General features: G+C 43.8%; 1 protein-coding gene across 1 annotated transcript; it reads left to right on the top strand.

Annotated features, from left to right (window-relative positions):
• Positions 1–5,305: 5,305 nt before the first annotated feature.
• Positions 5,306–9,717, top strand: LOC121563359 (uncharacterized protein C1orf232). The gene is made up of 4 exons (XM_041875294.2): positions 5,306–5,685; positions 8,843–8,920; positions 9,043–9,149; positions 9,345–9,717. Exons 1-4 carry the CDS (start codon positions 5,605–5,607, stop codon positions 9,715–9,717), a joined length of 639 nt encoding a protein of 212 aa, XP_041731228.2. The 5' UTR covers positions 5,306–5,604.
• The last annotated feature ends 9,219 nt before the right edge of the window (positions 9,718–18,936 follow it).

Genomic DNA, 18,936 nt, shown 5'->3' with positions numbered 1-18,936 from the left:
AGGTATATCTCATTGGTCATCCCCAAAGCCAACACCTCCTTTGGTTGCCATTCCTTCCAGGTCTCTGCTGCAAATGACTGTAACGGACTGCAAAAATCTCTGAAGCTGGAGACACTTATCTCCCTCACTATCTTTAAGCATCAGTTGTCAGAGCAGCTTACCGATCACTGCACCTGTACACAGCCCATCTGTAATTAGCCCACCCAACTACCTCATCCCCATATTGTTATTTACATTGTTATTTATTTTGCTCATTTGCACCCCAGTATCTCTATTTGCACATCATCTTCTGCACATCTATCACTCCAGTGTTAATACTAAATTATAATTGTAATTATTTTGCACTATGGCCTATTTATTGCCTTACCTCCATAACTTACTACATTTGCACACACTGTATATTGATTTTCTATTGTGTTATTGACTGTACGTTTTGTTTATTCCATATGTAACTCTGTGTTGTTGTTGTTTTTATCGCACTGCTTTGCTTTATCTTGGCCAGGTCGCAGTTGTAAATGAGAACTTCTTCTCAACTGGCTTACCTGGTTAAATAAAGGTGAAATAAAAAATGAATAAATAAAATGACAAAGTGAAAACAGGTTTATAGACATTTTTGCAAATGTATTCAATATAAAAAACAGAAATATCATATTTACACAAGTATTCAGACCCTTTGCTATGAGACTCGAAATTGAGCTCAGGTGCATCCTGTTTCCATTGAGATGTTTCTACAACTTGATTGGAGTCCACTTGTGGTAAATTCAATTGATTGGACATGATTTGGAAAGGCACACACCTGTCTATATAAGGTCCCACAGTTGATAGTGCATGTCAGAGCAAAAACCAAGCCATGAGGTCAAAGGAATTGTCCGTAGAGCTCAGAGACGGGATTGTGTTGAGGTACAGATCTGGGGAAGGGTACCAAAAAATGTCTACAGCATTGAAGGTCCCCAAGAACACAGTGGCCTCCATCATTCTTAAATAGAAGAAGTTTGGAACCACCAAGACTCTTCCTAGAGGTGGCCACCCGGCAAAACTGAGCAATCGGGGGAGAAGGGCCTTGGTCAAGGAGGTGATCAGGAACCCGATGGTCACTCTGACAGAGCTCCAGAGTTCCTCTGTGATTGGGAGAACTTTCCAGAAGGACAACCATCTCTGCAGCACTCCACCAATCAGGCCTTTATGGTAGAGTGGCCAGACAGGAAGCCACTCCTCAGTAAAAGGCACATGATAGCCCGTTTGGAGTTTGCCAAAAGGCACCTAAAGACTCTCAGACCATGAGAAACAAGATTCTCTGGTCTGATGAAACAAAGATTTAACTATTTGTCCTGAATTCCAAGCGTCACGTCTGGAGGAAACCTGGCACCATCCCTACGGTGAAGCATGATGGTGGCAGCATCATGCTGTGGGGATGTTTTTCAGCGGCAGGGACTAGTCAGGATCAAGGCAAAGATGAACGGAGCAAAGTACAGAGAGATCCTTGATGAAAACCTGCTCCAGAGCACTCAGGACCTCAGACTGGGGCGAAAGTTCACCTTCCAACAGGACAACGACCCTTAGCACACAGCCAAGACAACGCAAGAGTGACTTTGGGACAAGCCTCTGAATGTCCTTGAGTGGCCCAGCCAGAGCCCGGACTTGAACCCGATCGAACATCTCTGGAGAGACCTGAAAATAGCTGTGCAGCGACGCTCCCCATCCAACCTGACAGAGCTTGAGAGGATCTGCAGAGAAGAATGGGAGAAACTCCCCAAATACAGGTGTACCAATCTTGTAGCGTCATACCCAAGAAGACTTGAGGCTGTAATCGCTGCCAAAGGTGCTTCAACAAAGTACTGAGTAAAGGGTCTGAATACTTATGTACATTTATATTTTAGTTTTTTATTTGTAATACATTTGCAAACAATTTCTAAAAATCTGTTTTCACTTTGTCATTGTGGGGTGTTGTGTGTAGATTGATGAGGGAAAAAAACTATTTATTCAATTTTAGAATAAGGCTGTAACGTAACAAAATGTGGAAAACGTCAAGGGGTCTGAATACTTTCCGAATGCACTGTATATACATACACAGAAAGGCAGGCAGGCAGGCAGGCAGGCAGGCAGGCAGGCAGGCACACACACACACATGTGCACACACCACACGTGCACACACACGTGCACACACACATACAATATGTTATACATTTACTGATGTTCCTAGCTCCAGGAGTTAGCTGACCAATACTGATTACTGCTATGTGGTTGGGCTTTACTTGTCTCCATATGGAGAGGCAAGCATTGTTCCATTATCATTGATTTGTGAACATTTACTCACAAAGCTTGATATGATACTCTCCATATTAATAATGGCACCCCGACAACCTTCCTTCAATTACGTTATACTTTTCTTTAAAGAGGCAATCAGCAGTTGATTTTTGGATGTATAAATTAATGATTTGTACCTATTGATTTTTGAAGAATATAAATGTTAAATGCTTCATGAGCTTAGTTCAACTGTCAAAATATAAGCTTGTTTCACTCCAATGTTTGTAAACAAACACTATATAGCCACAAAACATGGTTAAATCTATAGTTTTTATATCATAGATGGTCGGTCCTTGCATCCATAGCTCTGTCCATGAATTTGAGAGTGGTTACATTTCTCTAGCCCCATCCCACAGGTTTTTAGCGAAACAGGGGCAGGGATATTGCTTTGTTATTGTTTCAACTGCTGATTGCCGCTTTAAACTGACATGTACCAGCAAGTCACTGACTGTCAAGGTGTAGCACACTTCATAGATCCAAGATCATTTCTAACTTATTTTAGCCAACATGCACATACAACACCCCCTTAAACAATCTTGAAAAAGAACATTGCGTTTTTTCATAGATACACCGGTTTCATCCAGTTTCATGCCCCATATGTGATAACATAAATTGTCAATCAATCCTGAGTCAGGGTGCAGAGGTAAAACAGGATAAGGTAAATCAAGACATTCTTATCCATAAATTAAAACAAAACAAACAGGTGTGAAATATCAAAGTTTAGACTTCCTGAGTCATCTAGTGGCCATGAAAGGCAATGCACAAAGGATGTACTACCTTCAATGTTATCATAGATCTAAATTGGTTGGATTGGTCAAAGTAATAAGGTGGTAACCTTGCTTACACCAGTCCAATCACTTAAAGATCAGTGATTAGTTCAAGGAAGGAATGGTGCATTGTAAATCTAATGGGATAGGGCCCATGTGAGATTGAGTGCAAGGTAAAGGGAAACCCAATGCTGTTTCTTGCACCTCCAGATGGCCAGTGCCGTCAGGTTAGGCTGACCTCTTAGGATTGATTCAGGATGGCGCTGAGTGGAGGGTTATGGCCTATAGCCTATAAGGAGTCAATGCATGAAAGAGAAGGCCCGTATAGCCAACAATACATAGCTTAGGCTTCATGCCTACAATATGAGTAAGTCTGATAATTCCTTGACTAGAACTAGGTACAGGGTGAAGTTGCCGCTAGATACATTAACTAAATTATGTTTGAGCTGATCTGCGCAGCATTTACCATGAATGTGATCTCTGCTCACGTCAGGGAAAATGCCTTAAGAATGCAACATTGTTGGCTGTATAGTGCACTGCTCTATAACGCACCTTTGGATTGAATCCCAGCCTAAATCTATAATAACTGCAGGAGTTGATTTGCTGTGCCAGTAGTCTTCCTGTTGAATAATGCAGATGGACATTTATGTAGAAGGACACTCAACCATTCAGCAGACAGAGGCATGATGATCAGGTGCAGCAAACACTAACAACACTGTGAGTGAAGGGGATCAGTGCGTTTTGGCCTGTACAACATGCACAGTTTAGCAGTGAAAAACCTTGTGCCCTAATGTATACGACCCAGGTAAATATTTGGATATCTCTATCTCAGGATGAAATCCAATCCCAGGCAGCCATGATCAGTGGCTACTGTTCAAATAGGAAACATCCAACAGCAGTCAAGCCTATACTGTGTGTGTGTGTGTGTGTGTGTGTGTGTGTGTGTGTGTGTGTGTGTGCGTGCCTCTCACATACAAGCCCATACATTATTTATGTTTATCTTATAGGTATGCAATCCCTTCATTAAAGTGGAACTCTATATGGTAATCAAAACCAGCAACATGAGAACTACAGGTATGCTAAGATTACACCACTGTGTAGTATAATCAAGATTATCATCAAGTCTGCCAATATTACATTGGTAAAACAACACCATTGCATTTAGGATTGAGGCAATGTTTACTAGGATTATGAGTGGTTTATGCAAAACTATATAACACTTTTTTTGTAATAAATAAAGTAGGAAGAAAACTCGAAAAACATTTAGTCAGATAATAGATAATGAAACTGTTCGAAGAGTTTATAAAAACCTGGCAGAAACATATTTTCTTTAGATATCTGGTTGTATTGTGCTCAGTAGTCAATGAAACCGTATAGGTCATCAAAGCTTTATGATGTCTGTCTCCATCTGCATTACACTGGCAAGCCCTCCTCAGGTTGCCAAGAAACCAGTACTTGGAAACCAGGTGCTGCGAGGAAGAATGGTAGAGTCTGATTGGTGGCTTGTTTGACTGACAGCACGCAGGCACCAATGAGAGCTCTCCAAGGAAGTGAACAGGTAAGGATTGGAGTTTGCAGTTTGTGTACAAATGCACTAAAAGTTAATTAGGTAGATGATACAAAAGAAAAAGAAAGACAACAGTGTTGTCACTCAATACTTTTCAAATGTATTTGGAGTCCATTAAACACTCTACTCTTTAGTCACCCCACCCTAAACAAAACTATAACTGTATCGACGTACATGTTGCAGTGGTACAACTCCATTTGGTAGCAGTAGTCTGCCCTGAAGTTTCTGCCATAATTGTGACACATTTTATAATGAGCTGATTTTGTAGTCTACCACATGACAACGTGTGACAGAAATGACCAACAATCAATTAGGAGGAACATTAAGCTCCGTGTACTGATCTACTGAACACAAGCATCATTGGGCTTTGGGCCTGACATACACTCTAAACAGTATCAGAGTGCAACGGGCATCAGTGTGGAGCCACCGCCCACTGGGTTAGGGTTACAGCGGCCAGTCTAGCGGAGCCAGACGACAATGGCCCACTACCTCTGGAAAAGAGCCCTGCTGAAAAATACATGAGGAAACCCACACCTGTTTCCAGGTAACCGATACAGCCTGAATCCTGAACTGTGACAGTGTGTGTGTATGTGGTTGCGTGCATGGGGTTGTGTGTGTGTGCTCACATCGGCAACCGCTTGATTCCTCTAACTGATCAGATGCTTCATAGGGATGTTACCAGCAACCTGTGTTCCTGACAAGAGACATTGACAATCTAATTGGGATACAACATGTAACAGCACAGGCCTACAACACTCTAGACAGGCCTAGAGTGAGTCAGGTCAAAGTTCCATCGAGGCTGAGTCGTTGTCTAAGAGCTGCAAGTGTACGAATGGGAAAAGGGCATTAGCCAAACTGAGAAGACCTGAAGAGGGGACTTGGTGGAGGGTGGCCTGCCTCAAGAAGCTGTGAGGCCTTACTGAGAGTTGTTTCAACAGTACTAGAAGTCCTCTAGGGTGAACAAGCATGAATCCCATATGGAAAGTGTACAAGAGCAAAGTGATGAAGACCCTGAACCCGGACCTAGAGGAGTACACGGAGGAAGAGGTAGAGAACAAAAAGCCTATCTTTCATCTGCAGCTTTCCCCTGCAGATTTCTTGCTCTACCTGATTCGAGTTTGTGTTCCACAAATTCAAGTTTGTGTTCCCAGGTGTGGGCACTGATGTCAGATCAGGTAAAGAGATAGCAAGCAAGTAAGCGTGTTGATCTAGGATCAAGTCCCCACCAAACTAATGTCATATTATTCACTGTGATCTAAAAGGTACAACTGATCCAAATCAGCACTCCTACTCTAAAACGCTTGATACACACGACCGCTCATTTAGGATTGTGGTGGGTTCTCACAGCGACATATCTGTTTGTTTGCTTTTTCATTGTTGTTGAAGTTTGACTTATATCATTTTGTTCCACCCTCAAAGGCTTATTTCTGCTGGAACTTTAAGGAAACTGCAGAGCAGTTCCTCTTGTGCTTTGTTATAGTTTTGGCCAAAACATGCTAATTACTGTGGCATAGGCTTTCAATGTCAAAATCGAAACCCAAATCGTTGCTATACTGCATTCGGAAATTATTCAGACCCCTTGACCTTTTCCATATTTTGTTACTTTACAGTCTTATTCTAAATGGATTTAAAAGTAGTTTTCCTTCCTCATCAATCTACACACAATACCCCATAATGACAAAGCAAAAACTGTTTTTTTAAAAACAATTTATAAAAAATACAAAACTGAAACATTACATTTACATAAGTATTCAGACCCTTTACTCAGTACCTTGCTGAAGCACCTTTGGCAGCGATTACAGCCTAGAGTCTTCTTGGGTATGACGCTACAATCTTGGCACACCTGTATTTGGGGAGTTTCTCCCATTCTTCTCTGCAGATCCTCTCAAGCTCTGTCAGGTTGGATGGGGAGCGTCGCTGCACAGCTATTTTCAGGTCTCTCCAGGGATGTTCGATCGGGTTCAAGTCCGGGCTCTGGCTGGGCCACTCAAGTACATTCAAAGACTAGTCCCGAAGCCACTCCTGTGTTGTCTTGGCTGTGAGCTTAGGGTCGTTGTCTTGTTGGAAGGAGAACCTTTGTCCCAGTCTGAGGTCCTGAGCACTCTGGAGCAAGTTTTCATCAGGGATCTCTCTGTACTTTGCTCCGTTCATCTTTACCTCAATCTTGACTAGTCTCCCAGTCCCTGCCACTGAAAAACATCCTCACAGCATGATGCTGCCACCACCATGCTTCGCTGTAGGGATGGTGCCAGGTTTCCTCCAGACATGACACTTAGCATTCAGGCCAAAGGGTTCAATCTTGTTTTCATCAGACCAGAGAATCTTGTTTCTCATGGTCTGAGAGTCTTCAGGTGTCTTTTGGCAAATTCCAAGCAGGCTAGAATGTGCCTTTTACTGAGGAGTGGCTTCCGTCTGGCCACACTACCATAAAGGCATGATTGGTGGAGTGCTGCAGAGATGGTTGTCCTTCTGGAATGTTCTCCCATCTCCACAGAGGAACTCTGGAGTTCTGTCAGAGTGACCATCGGGTTCTTGATCACCTCTCTGACCAAGGCCCTTCTCCCCCAATTGCTCAGTTTGGCCGGGCAGCCAGCTCTAGGAAGAGTCTTGATGGTTCCAAACTTCTTCCATTTAAGAATGATGGAGGCCACTGCGTTCTTGGGGACCTTCAATACTGCAGACATTTTTTGGTACCCTTCCTCAGATCTGTGCTTCGACACAATCCTGTCTCGGAGCTCTGCGGACAATTCCTTCAACCTCATGGCTTGGTTTTTGTTCTGACATGCACTGTCAACTATGGGACCTTATATAGACAGGTGTGTGCCTTTCCAAATCATGTCCAATCAATTGAATTTACCACAGGTGAACTCCAATCAAGTTGTAGAAACATCTCAAGGATGATCAATGGAAACAGGATGCACCTGAGCTCAATTTTGAGTCTCATAGCAAAGGGTCTGAATAGTTATTTAAATGAGGTATTTCTGTTTCTCATTTTTAATACATTTGCAAAAATTTCTAAAAACCTGTTTTGGCTTCATCATTATGGGGTATTGTGTGTAGATTGATGAGGATTTTTATTTCTTTAATCCATTTTAGAATAAGGCTGTAACATAACCAAATGTGGAAAAAGTCAAGGGGTCTGAATACTTTCTGAATGCACTAGCTACTGTCTGCTACTGTCTGCAGTAGCTACTGGTTTATTCATATGAACATTCACCCCACCCTCATACTGTAACCTATGTTAGCTAATATGATGGACAAGCTATCAGTGCTATCAGACATACTATCAGTGATACCCGATATTGAAGGGTTTAAGAATTCCAAAGGGCTTTCGATGATTGAGTTCTCAGGATTTTTCCTTGTCTCTTGACACCCCTGGGGTGTCTAGGATTGATATGGACTGTAGGAACAAGGATGACCCAGTTCTTCGGAACGTCTGGAAACCTGATCCCGAACTGGAGCTGCGTACACATATTAGATGGCATTCCAGTGACAGGGGATGAGACGGATACAAACAGATAGCCAAGCCCCGTATTCAAGTCTCAGAGTAGGAGTGCTGATCTAGGATCAGTTTAGCCTATTAGATAATAATGACTAATATTATATGAATGGGGGGGATGACGGCCTATGTGAAGGATACTGCATTAGAATGATGTGTGAATACATAGTTCTTTGAGTTATGGGGGACTTTAGCTGTCATCGTTCTTACTGTATGTCTGAGAAAAGCAAAGTATATTTACCCTCTTGGAAATTACCTCTGTGGCATCTTTTTTTTATTTTTCAAGTGGATACAGAAATAAAGTAGGCTGTATATTCTCCCTCAGTTTATTATCTTTGGCATAATGGATTAAAATGAATCCACAGGGATAACTCAGATATTACTTCTTCAGTACAGGAAATGATGTTGCTACAAATGAGGATTTTGCTGTTGATGTGGATTATGTGTTACATTTGGACACTGTCCAGCATTTTCAATGACAGACTTCTCCTTGACATTTTCTGTGTATTTATTTTTCTGGAAAGTGCTTGTAGCATCTGTATTAACCCACTAGAGGGCAATCACTACCAATAAATTAAATGCACTGTAAAGCAAGGTAGCAGATCACAGTCTGTGTTTTTACTCAGTGCTCAGTACTTCACTTCCAACACTGCTGTGGCTGACAATATAAATGTGTGATGATCATTGCTGGGCTTGTGTTCCCAGGTCAACAATGCAGAGATTGACATGAGTCCTGTCCAGGAGGATGATGGGCCCAATGCAGTGTCTCAGCTGGCCAAGAGAGTAAGCACACACACACACACACACACACGGCATGGAACTTAATGCAGACTTTACACCTTCATCTTACATTAATCTTACATTCCGAAGGATTGGCATTGGACACTGTGTGTGTGTGTGTTCAGATGCAGGGTGCCGGGGCTAAAGGCTGGAACAGGATGTCAGCGCTCTTCAACAAAGAGGACGAGCACCAGCTATTGGAGGAGACTGAGAGCCCGCCTGTCCCTGACCAGTCAGTGGGACTCTACTCTTCTACACAGCTCTCTATCCCCCCTCCTCTTCCTCCTCCTCCTGAACATGGAAATATTAGCCATGTCTGATGAACTAATGCTTAATTAAATAAATAAATCATGTAATTTATATTCATTGAGTTAAACATATAATGATACACAAAATGACGATCCCACTCTCTCCCTTGTGTCCCCAGTCCACTAGCTGTGATGCCTGAGGAGCCGCAGAGACCGGCCAGACCCTCAGGATTCTGGGGTAGCTTCGCCACCAACTGGAAACAAATGGCCGCCTCTAAACAAGCTGAAGCCGCAGCAAACGAGGCGGGCACGATGGAGGAGGGTCAGGAGGCGGTGGGGGAGGGAGGTGGCGAGGGAGGAGGGGGGGAGAGTTACCAGGGGGAGAGCGCGGAGGGAGAGCAGAGTCAAGATGGAGGAGGAGGGAGCAACACCAGCTTCTCCAAATACGCCATGCTGGGAGGAGGGAGCGAGAACACGCCCTTCAAGTGGAACTTTGTCACAGGCAAGCTGGCTGAGTTGAAGACCAAGAGCATGGCTGGCCAACAAGACTAACAAGCCAGTTGTATGGGGGTGGGATGGGGTCTGGGACAGGGGTTGAGCCTGGTCCCAGATCGGTTTATGCTGTCTTGCCAACATTGCGTAACAGTGACCATAGGAGTTGGCAAGACAGCGCAAACAGATCTGGGAACAGGCTACTCGTAACCCACTATCATCTTCATTCTACTTGCTCAGGTGTAGATTGTACCCACCACATCAACACCAGTAGCAAGGATGGCAGTCTGTTGCTGCTGTAGCCAATTTGTTGTCGCTTGGCAAGTTGATGATAAAGCAGTTGGTTTAAGCAGAAACAGACTGGCATTCAGGCTAACCTGAGCCACAACATCAGATGATTCCTAATCCCAAAATCGACTTTTCAGAGTAGGGACTAGGGGTCGATTTGGAATTTAGCACTCACCTCCCTTTCCATACCTTCTCCATAGTGTTGAACTGTACAGCATTTGAATCACAGTGGCACCCATAGATGGCATTTAGTTCATGTCATAGGACTCGTACCTGAAAACGACACCAACAAACAGGCTGGATTAGATCAGTCAACCAACAAAACCAGATTAAGAGATTACAGATTACACACAGAGAGGGATAGTGGGATTAGGTGTTGGATTATGGCACAAATTTGGAAAGGGATTTCATAGTTGATGAGATGATAAGATTTTGCTTTCCCTGTAAAACCATTTTGCAATGTATATAGGAAATATCTCATATTTTCTTGTGAAATTAAGAATGGGGGAAATAGGATGTACAAAATGAGAATGTTTGTGATTAAATGGCCTTTCAGGACATAATATTTGGCTAACTGTTCTGGGTGACTGGAGGTGATGGTTTGAGTGTCTTGGGTTTAACTTATTTTGGCATGAGACTGGTAACTTGTTACAAAGCATAATTGCAGTGTGACTCTGCTGCATCCCTTTTGTGACACTTGTCTGTAAGAAAGTCATGTGTCCATATTGTTATTTCCTGTCTGTCTAGTCTGTTTTCAATACGCTTTTCAAATGTTTTGTTCTGATGTGTTGCTACCTCTTGTGCACCAATAAAGACTATTGCACTAGTAATTCACCATAAAGAATGACAGGTCAATGAGGCAAAGCACATGTAAGGGCGTAGGTCTGACTTCAACATTGGGGTGGGACAATATCGCCTCTTTTTTAATATTGACCTTGTAAGATACATGCTTGCATGTGAGCCCAAAGCACATAAGAGCCAATAGACACGTGAGAACATGACAGAGGACATAGACAAATGACAGCCAGGCCTTTCTCACAATAGCTCACTACAGGAGGAGGGGATATACAGCTGGGGGAGTCATTAACTTACATGTGAACTCCTATACATGCTGAGACCACATGAGGTCTATGGGAGTAGTGTGGGAAGATCTAAGACACCCCTTGAGCCTTGTTGTCATGGGTACATGTCTGTGTGAGCCTGGTCATGCTGTGCATCTGTCTGTCTGTTTACAAGGTTGTGCTTTAGAGGGAAGTCTTCTACAGTCGACAGCAGGGGGCGATCTTTGCCAAGTCATGGGTCAACTTCACAGTGAGTATGGTACTACTGGAAAATACTCTGGATGGTTCTCACTTGCAGTCATCTGTTATACAACAGTATATCTCTAAATTATCAACCAATCAATCAATCACATTTTATTTATAAAGCCCTTTTTACATCAGCAGATGTCACAAAGTGCTATACAGAAACCCAGCCTAAAACCCCAAACAGCAAGCAATGCAGATGTAGAAGCACGGTGGCTAGGAAAAACTCCCTAGAAAGGCAGAAACCTAGGAAGAAACCTAGAGAGGAACCAGGTTCTGAGGGGTGGCCAGTCCCCTTCTGGCTGTGCCGGGTGGAGATTATAACAGTACATGACCATTAAGGCCAGATTTTTCTCCAAGATGTTCAAACGTTCATAGATGACCAGCAGGGTCAAATAATAATCACAGTGGTTGTAGAGGTTGCAACAGGTCAGTACATCAGGAGTAAATGACACTTGGCTTTTCATAGCCGGGCATTTAGAGGTTGAAATAGCAGGTGCGGTAGAGAGAGAGAGTTGAAAACAGCAGATCTGGGACAAGGTAGCATGCCCGGTGAACAGGTCAGGGTTCCATAGCCGCAGGCAGAAGAGTGGAAACAGGAGTAGCAGCACGACCAGGTGGACTGGGGACAGCAAGGAGTCATCAGGCCAGGTAGTCCTGAGGCATGGTCCTAGGGCTCAGGTCCTCCGGGATGGGAGGGAGAGAGGGAGAGAATTAGAGGGAGCATACTTAAATTCACACAGGACACCGGATAAGACAGGAGAATAACACCAGATATTACATTTACGTCATTTAGCAGACGCTCTTATCCAGAGCGACTGGATAAGAAGGATTACTTTATCCTATCCCAGGTGCGACTGGGTTAGAAGGATTACTTTATCCTATCCCAGGTGTTCCTTAAAGAGGTGGGGTTTCAAATGTCTCCGGAAGGTGGCGTCGTGAGGGAGCTTGTTCCAGCATTGGGGTGCCAGAGCAGCGAACAGTTTTGACTGGGCTGAGCGGAAACTGTGCTTCAGCAGAGGTAGGGGAGCCAGCAGGCCAGAGGTGGATGAACGCAATGCCCTCGTTTGGGTGGAGGGACTGATCAGAGCCTGAAGGTACGGAGGTGCCGTTCCCCTCACAGCTCCGTAGGCAAGCACCATGGTCTTGTAGCAGATGCGAGCTTCAACTGGAAGCCAGTGGAGTGTGCGGAGGAGCGGGGTGACGTGAGAGAACTTGGGAAGGTTGAACACCAGACGGGCTGCGGCATTCTGGATGAGTTGTAGGGGTTTAATGGCACAGGCAGGGAGCCCAGCCAACAGCGAGTTGCAGTAATCCAGACGGGAGATGACAAGTGCCTGGATTAGGACCTGTGCCGCTTCCTGTGTAAGGCAGGGTCGTACTCTCCGAATGTTGTAGAGCATGAACCTACAGGATCGGGTCACCGCCTTGATGTTAGTGGAGAACGACAGGGTGTTGTCCAGGGTCACGCCAAGGCTCTTCGCACTCTGGGAGGAGGACACAACGGAGTTGTCAACCGTGATGGCGAGATCATGGAACGGGCAGTCCTTCCCCGGGAGGAAGAGCAGCTCCATCTTGCCAAGGTTCAGCTTGAGGATATAACAGACTGACCCTAGCCCCCCGGCACATAGACTATTGCAGCATACAACACACAATTCAGTCCCATTCAAATGACTCTTTATTTAATGTCATATAAGTTCTCTCTCTCTATCACACATATGCACACCAATGTGCACACATTGTCTTGTATAACTAACCTTGTGGGACACACAATTTAGTCCCATTCAAATTCCTAATTTCCCTAACCCTAACCCTAACCCTAACCCTAACCCTAACCCCTAATATTTATAATCTAGCCAAAATACATACAGGCCTGCCCATGCTTCCTATCGGTAACTTCCTCCCAGATGGACAGCTTTATTGTCATTTACAGCAGACAGACAGACAGACTACAGTACCTCTCCCTTCCTCTCTCTGTCTTTTCCTTTCCCCTCCTCTTTTACAGTTTTTCTCAATTGCTAAAACACTAAACCCTATTGTCTGAACCAAATGCTCAGTTGCCTGAACCCACTGATTGAATCAATCACTCTTTTGGCAAAACCATAAGCACTTTTCACCTGTTTAGACACAACTTGCCAACACATTTTCATTGTGATGCACCAGTGCTGCATAATGGTGAGCACATGTGACAAAAGTCAAACACAATTAGAGCACAGGTATCACCACTTGAACACAACAACTCAAAATTGATCACACTTGTGGCTAATGATGTGAGGGAACATATACAGTAAGCCAGTTCAGAGAGCACTGGTTTGTGAGGCCCTACAATGGATAGAAATCTGAGAGGAAGAGTTCGTGTGAGAGGAGGTCGAGGTGGTCGAGGTGGTCAGCGAAGACAAAGAACAGTAATATCTGATGAAATCAGAGCTACTGTGATTGACCATGTTCTTGTCCATGGTATGAGCATGAGGGAGGCTGGACAAAGGGTACAACCAAACATCAGTAGATTCACTGTGTCCACCATAATCCGAAGATTTAGAGAAGAGAACAGGTAATTACCTTTTTTTGACATTATAGTACAGTATGTAAATGTTGACAGCAATTACTGTATGACATACTATATACTGTACCACAGTATACTGTAAGTGAATATATGTTTCAGTACATCACTGTACCAATGTACTGTAGTATTGTAATGGAGGGTTGGTCTAACTGTTTGTAGGCCTAGTATTCCATGTATATTTTTTGTAACTCCATGTTCTCTTTTTGTAGAATTGAAAGACTGCCACATGGGGGTGGGAGGACAGGTATGTTCTCCCCACACCAAGAGACCCTAATTGTTGATATGGTCCCGTAAGAAAAATGCCATTAAACTGAGCGAAATTCAGCAGAAGATCATTGAGGACCATTTACATTTTGAGGGTATCAACAGTGTCAGCCTCTCTACTGTTGATCGTGTCCTCAAGCGCAACAGACTGCGCATGAAACAGCTATACAGAGTGCCCTTTGATCGCCAACTCAGACAGAGTCAAAGAGCAAAGATTCCAGTATGTACAGGTTGGCATATATCCAGACACATTCAATGTTGATTACTCTAAGTAGTGATTTACTGTAGTGGCCTAAATCACTTTTTCCGTATCACTTACAAAACTATATCTATTTCTACAGAGGGTTTTTCAACTGGATGCAATGGAAAGACCCCATCAATACATCTACATGGATGAAGCTGGGTTTAATCTCACCAAAAGGAGAAGGAGAGGCCGTAATGTGATTGGCCATCGGGCCATTGTTGGTGTTCCTGGGCAGCGTGGTGGCAATGTCACATTATGTGCTGCCATCAGCAATCATGGGGTTGTCCACCATCATGCCAACCTGGGGCCCTACAACACTCACCAGCTCCTCATTTTCCTCAATCACATGCGAGATGCTTTGTTAGGGCAGCAGGATGAGCATCCCATCTATGTTGTTGTTTGGGACAATGTGAGTTTTCACAGAGCCCTCCAGGTTAGAGAGTGGTACAATATGAACCAAGGTTTTATCAATCTTTGCCTTCCACCATACTCCCCCTTTCCTAAACCCCATTGAGGAATTCTTCTCCTCATGGCGGTGGAAGGTATATGAACGCCAACCTTACACCAGGGTAAATCTCCTGCAAGCCATGGGACTTGCCTGTGGTGACATAGGTGTGGAGGCATGCCAAGCCTGGATACGGCATGCCAGGGTTTTTTTCCCCCGTTGCCTGGCCAGACAAAATGTGGCCTGTGATGTGGATGAAGTCCTGTGGCCTGACCCAGTACGGAGACATGATGCTGTGGCTGAGTAATGCACTTATTTGTATATTTTTGTACTTTATTTTTACATGGGCTTACTGTACACAAGTGGCAAACGATAAGATTTCTGTTTGTTTTTACAAGTGCTACATGTAAATGCACAATATTTCTGTTTTGTCTTTTTGTACAAGTGCTAAATGCACAGTTTTTTTTGTTTTGCAACATGCATTTAGCCTACAGTGAACAATAAACATTTATTTCTCCAGCTTCATGTCCTGAGCATTGTGTTTTCTATTTTTCTACGTAGTGTTTAGTGACTGTTCAGTAGTGTTTTTTATTTTGATTGACTCGGGGCACGATTTGACAACATAGTTCAGTTTTGAGCACAGATTGAACTGTTTTGAGGTGAAAGTTTGGTTTTGCAAGAAGAGTCTGAGGTTTTGTGAATGTAGCTTGAAAATTGGGTTTTGTGTTCACAGTTAAGAGAAAAGGAGAGCAGCTTTCAAGAAATGTGTCTTAGCAATTGAGAAAAACTGTATTTCCTCTCTCACCATTCTGCTTCCTCCAAATCCTCTCTGTCTGCTCTCAATCCCATTTCCTGTCTAACCGATACGCTTCCTGTCTCAAAATGTTAGTCAATTATGTTGAAAAAATGTAAATCCACTGGCAAAGTAGAAGTAATGGTAACTTCGAAATGGAGAATTGATTTGGAACCATTAGTGAGTTGGTTGAGTTACGTCCCAAATGGCACTCTGTTCCCTATATTGTGCATTATTTTCTACCAGAGACCTATCCCACTGAGCACACACTGGTTGAATCCATGTTGTTTCCACATCATTTCCATGAAATTGAACCAACGTGGAATAGTCGTTGAATTGTGCCCAGTGTGATGGGCCCTGGTCAAAAGTAGTACACTAAATAGGTACTGCCACATCCTCAATCAACCCCTATTTATTTCCCCTATGGACTTTACTCTATTACTCGACAGTGAAAAGAGAATCCATTTATATTGATCCCCTTTCATCACTGGGCTATACGACAATCCCTCTGTAGTGTGTGGCAGTGTGACAGTTGACACAGAAAGGGTGATGCCACAGCTGTCAGCCTCTGTTTGAATCACAACAAGGCATGTCCCCTTCCCACCCCTCATGTCCCCTTCCCACCCCTCATGTCCCCTTCCCTCCCCTCATGCCCCCTTCCCACCCCTTCCCACCCCTCATGTCCCCTTCCCTCCCCTCATGTCCCCTTCCCACCCCTCATGTCCCTTTCCCACCCCTCATGTCCCCTTCCCTCCCCTCATGTCCCCTTCCCTCCCCTCATGCCCCCTTCCCTCCCCTCATGTAGAGCATGAGGGAATCACAAAGTGCACGTTGACAGACTGTGTTCACAGTTTGAACTGAGAGTACACTTCAGTGAGGGGAGATGAGGGCACACAGAAACACAATGAGGTTGAGGCCAAATCTCCAGTGTGCTGAAGTTTACTGGACGTCTAGGCTTCAAATATGTGTCAGTGAGCATTGGGTCACATAAGCATGTTTAGTCCATCAATAGGATAAACAAATGTGTTTGGTTGAGCTAATGTATAATGTGCAACAGTGATTTTATATAATACACAATGTACACAAGTATATTGTTCCCTGAATGTGTGTATATGTTTAAGTGGAGGGTTATTTATTCACTTATTTGAGAAACTGTAAAGAGAGAGAGAGTGAGAGAGAGAGAGAGAGAGAGAGAGAGAGAGAGAGAGAGAGAGAGAGAGAGAGAGAGAGAGAGAGAGAGAGAGAGAGAGAGAGAGAGAGAGAGAGAGAGAGAGAGAGAGAGAGAGAGAGAGAGAGAGAGAGAGAGGAGAGAGAAAAGAGAGAGAGAGAGAGAGAGAGAGAAAGAGAGAGAAAAAGAGAGAGAAAATGAGCGCGAGAGAGAGAGAGAGAGAGAGCAACAGCAACAGCGACTGAGATAGAGTGAGAGAAAGTGACAGAAAGAGAGAGATAAAAAAAAGAGGGCAAGCAGAATCAGAAGGGTGTTGAAGGTTGTAACAGAGTGAGCCACAACAACCCCAACCCCTAGATTAGGGTGTTTAGGTTGAAGTACTCAATCTTATCTTGACATTACATGACTCACAGATGCCCAGGCATACAGGTTGTCTCGTCTGGCGCCCTGCCTTGTTGAGAGCAGTACATCCCTGTTTAAATATGTAAGCCAAACCACAAGGCCTTTTCATAGGGGTGTATGGAGACACTTGAAAACTCTCTGTATCTCTCTTCACTCTCTTTCTCTCTCTGTCGCTCTGTCTGTCTCACTCTTTCTCTCTGGAAACCTGACCCTACCAACCCTGTGTCCTGTGCCATATGGCCAATGTATGTTCTGTCCCCTTATGTTTCCTGCTCTGTTCCCTCTGGGCCTCCCATGTCTGCAGGTGTGTCTCTACTGCTACCTCCCTCTCTACTACATTCCAAGACATGATCCCAGATTGTCAGAGGCTGGGTCTTGTTTTCTTTTTGAACCGCTGAATGACTGAACAACGACGACTAAACAGTAACACTCCTGTGCACAACACTGCCTGGCGGCTGAGTTCTTCCATAAAGTAAGAACTGCCAACAAAAGCAGGCCCACAAATGCTGTGTGAGCATGTGTTAATTGTTGCACTTAGCCCACACTATTTGACCACTCTTTCCTGGATCAGGAGAAGAAGGGAGCAGGTAGTTTTGAAGTTTAATGAGCAGAGTTTGTAAGGGATTCTTTCTCACCCAAAATGCCCTATTGTGGTGAGGATACCTTTGTAATTATCGTGATGTGTAAAATTACACCTTGTTAATTATAGCATCAATATAATGAGAAAAACATCTGCCTTTAACTATGAATCTAATGCTACTAACCTTAGAAGCATTTAACAAAGTGGCACATAGACCAATGTATTAGACACAGTGCATGTTCTAGATCAACAAAATTGCAGTCAGACTGCATAATCACTGGTCCACAAATCACCTTGCATCCCAAATAACTGGTCATTATATGCTGAAGATTAGCAATTCTGTGCCTCACCTTGCTCAAACTGATCTCCACAAACACAATGACAGACAAGTGAAGAGGATATTACATTTACATTTTAGTCATTTAGCAGACGCTCTTATCCAGAGCGACTTACAGTTAGTGAGTGCATACATTTTCATACTGCCCCCCCGTGGGAAACGAACCCACAACCCTGGCGTTGCAAGCGCCATGCTCTACCAACTGAGCTCAAAGGTGACCTCTTGTGAACTGAAGTGCTTTGTCCTCTCCAACCTGTTAATAGATTGTTCCCCTGGTTGGCCCTGAGAGTGAACAGCAGACCAGGTAGACATCCACAGGGGAATTACCCATAAGCCCTTTATTGGTCAGCTATTTAAATCCATCATACAAACAGGATGAGCTCAGCAGGAGACTATTCATCTGGGGTCATTTTTAGAACATATTTCAAAAAAATTGCTTTGAATCAAATTGCTATGTGATTATAGCTGTAAGTTGATGATGCATTTCCAACTCTGACCACTGAACATCCTGTCCAGTCTGTAAGTCGTCCTGGTCAGTTGAAGTTACACCTCAAACATAGCCAACTGGGCTGTCTGTTTTAGCCCCGACAAGTTCCAACTAGGCTACCCTAAGTATGAAACAGACCTTGAAAATGACCAAAGCTTTCATGTCTTCGTCTCACATGGAAAAATATTGAAATTATATTGCTCACACTTAAGCCACATTTTTGAATTTGGCTCTAATGTCTCTCCTTTTACAAGCATAGTAAAACAAACAGTAAAGCCAGTCACCTGATGACTCACACACACAGACAGCAGTCCCATCTGGAAACCTACCTGTGTGAACACACAAAGCACATAGGGAAACAGATGTGAGGAGGACGAGGTATGTTATTGACCTGTTCACCTGGG

The sequence above is a fragment of the Coregonus clupeaformis genome, unplaced genomic scaffold (genome assembly GCF_020615455.1).
Source record: "Coregonus clupeaformis isolate EN_2021a unplaced genomic scaffold, ASM2061545v1 scaf1051, whole genome shotgun sequence".
NCBI classification, from domain to species: Eukaryota; Metazoa; Chordata; class Actinopteri; order Salmoniformes; family Salmonidae; genus Coregonus; species Coregonus clupeaformis.
The sequence above is the reverse complement of the archived record's forward strand: the minus strand, read 5'-3'. Positions and strand labels throughout refer to the sequence as shown.

Excerpts from the sequence above, each read along its gene's own strand:
- LOC121563359 (XM_041875294.2), top strand. The coding sequence starts at position 5,605 with ATGAATCCCATATGGAAAGTGTACAAGAGCAAAGTGATGAAGACCCTG. Across the intron at positions 8,921-9,042 it reads TGTCTCAGCTGGCCAAGAGA|ATGCAGGGTGCCGGGGCTAA; the intron begins GTAAGCACACAC and ends GTGTGTGTTCAG. Across the intron at positions 9,150-9,344 it reads AGCCCGCCTGTCCCTGACCA|TCCACTAGCTGTGATGCCTG; the intron begins GTCAGTGGGACT and ends TTGTGTCCCCAG.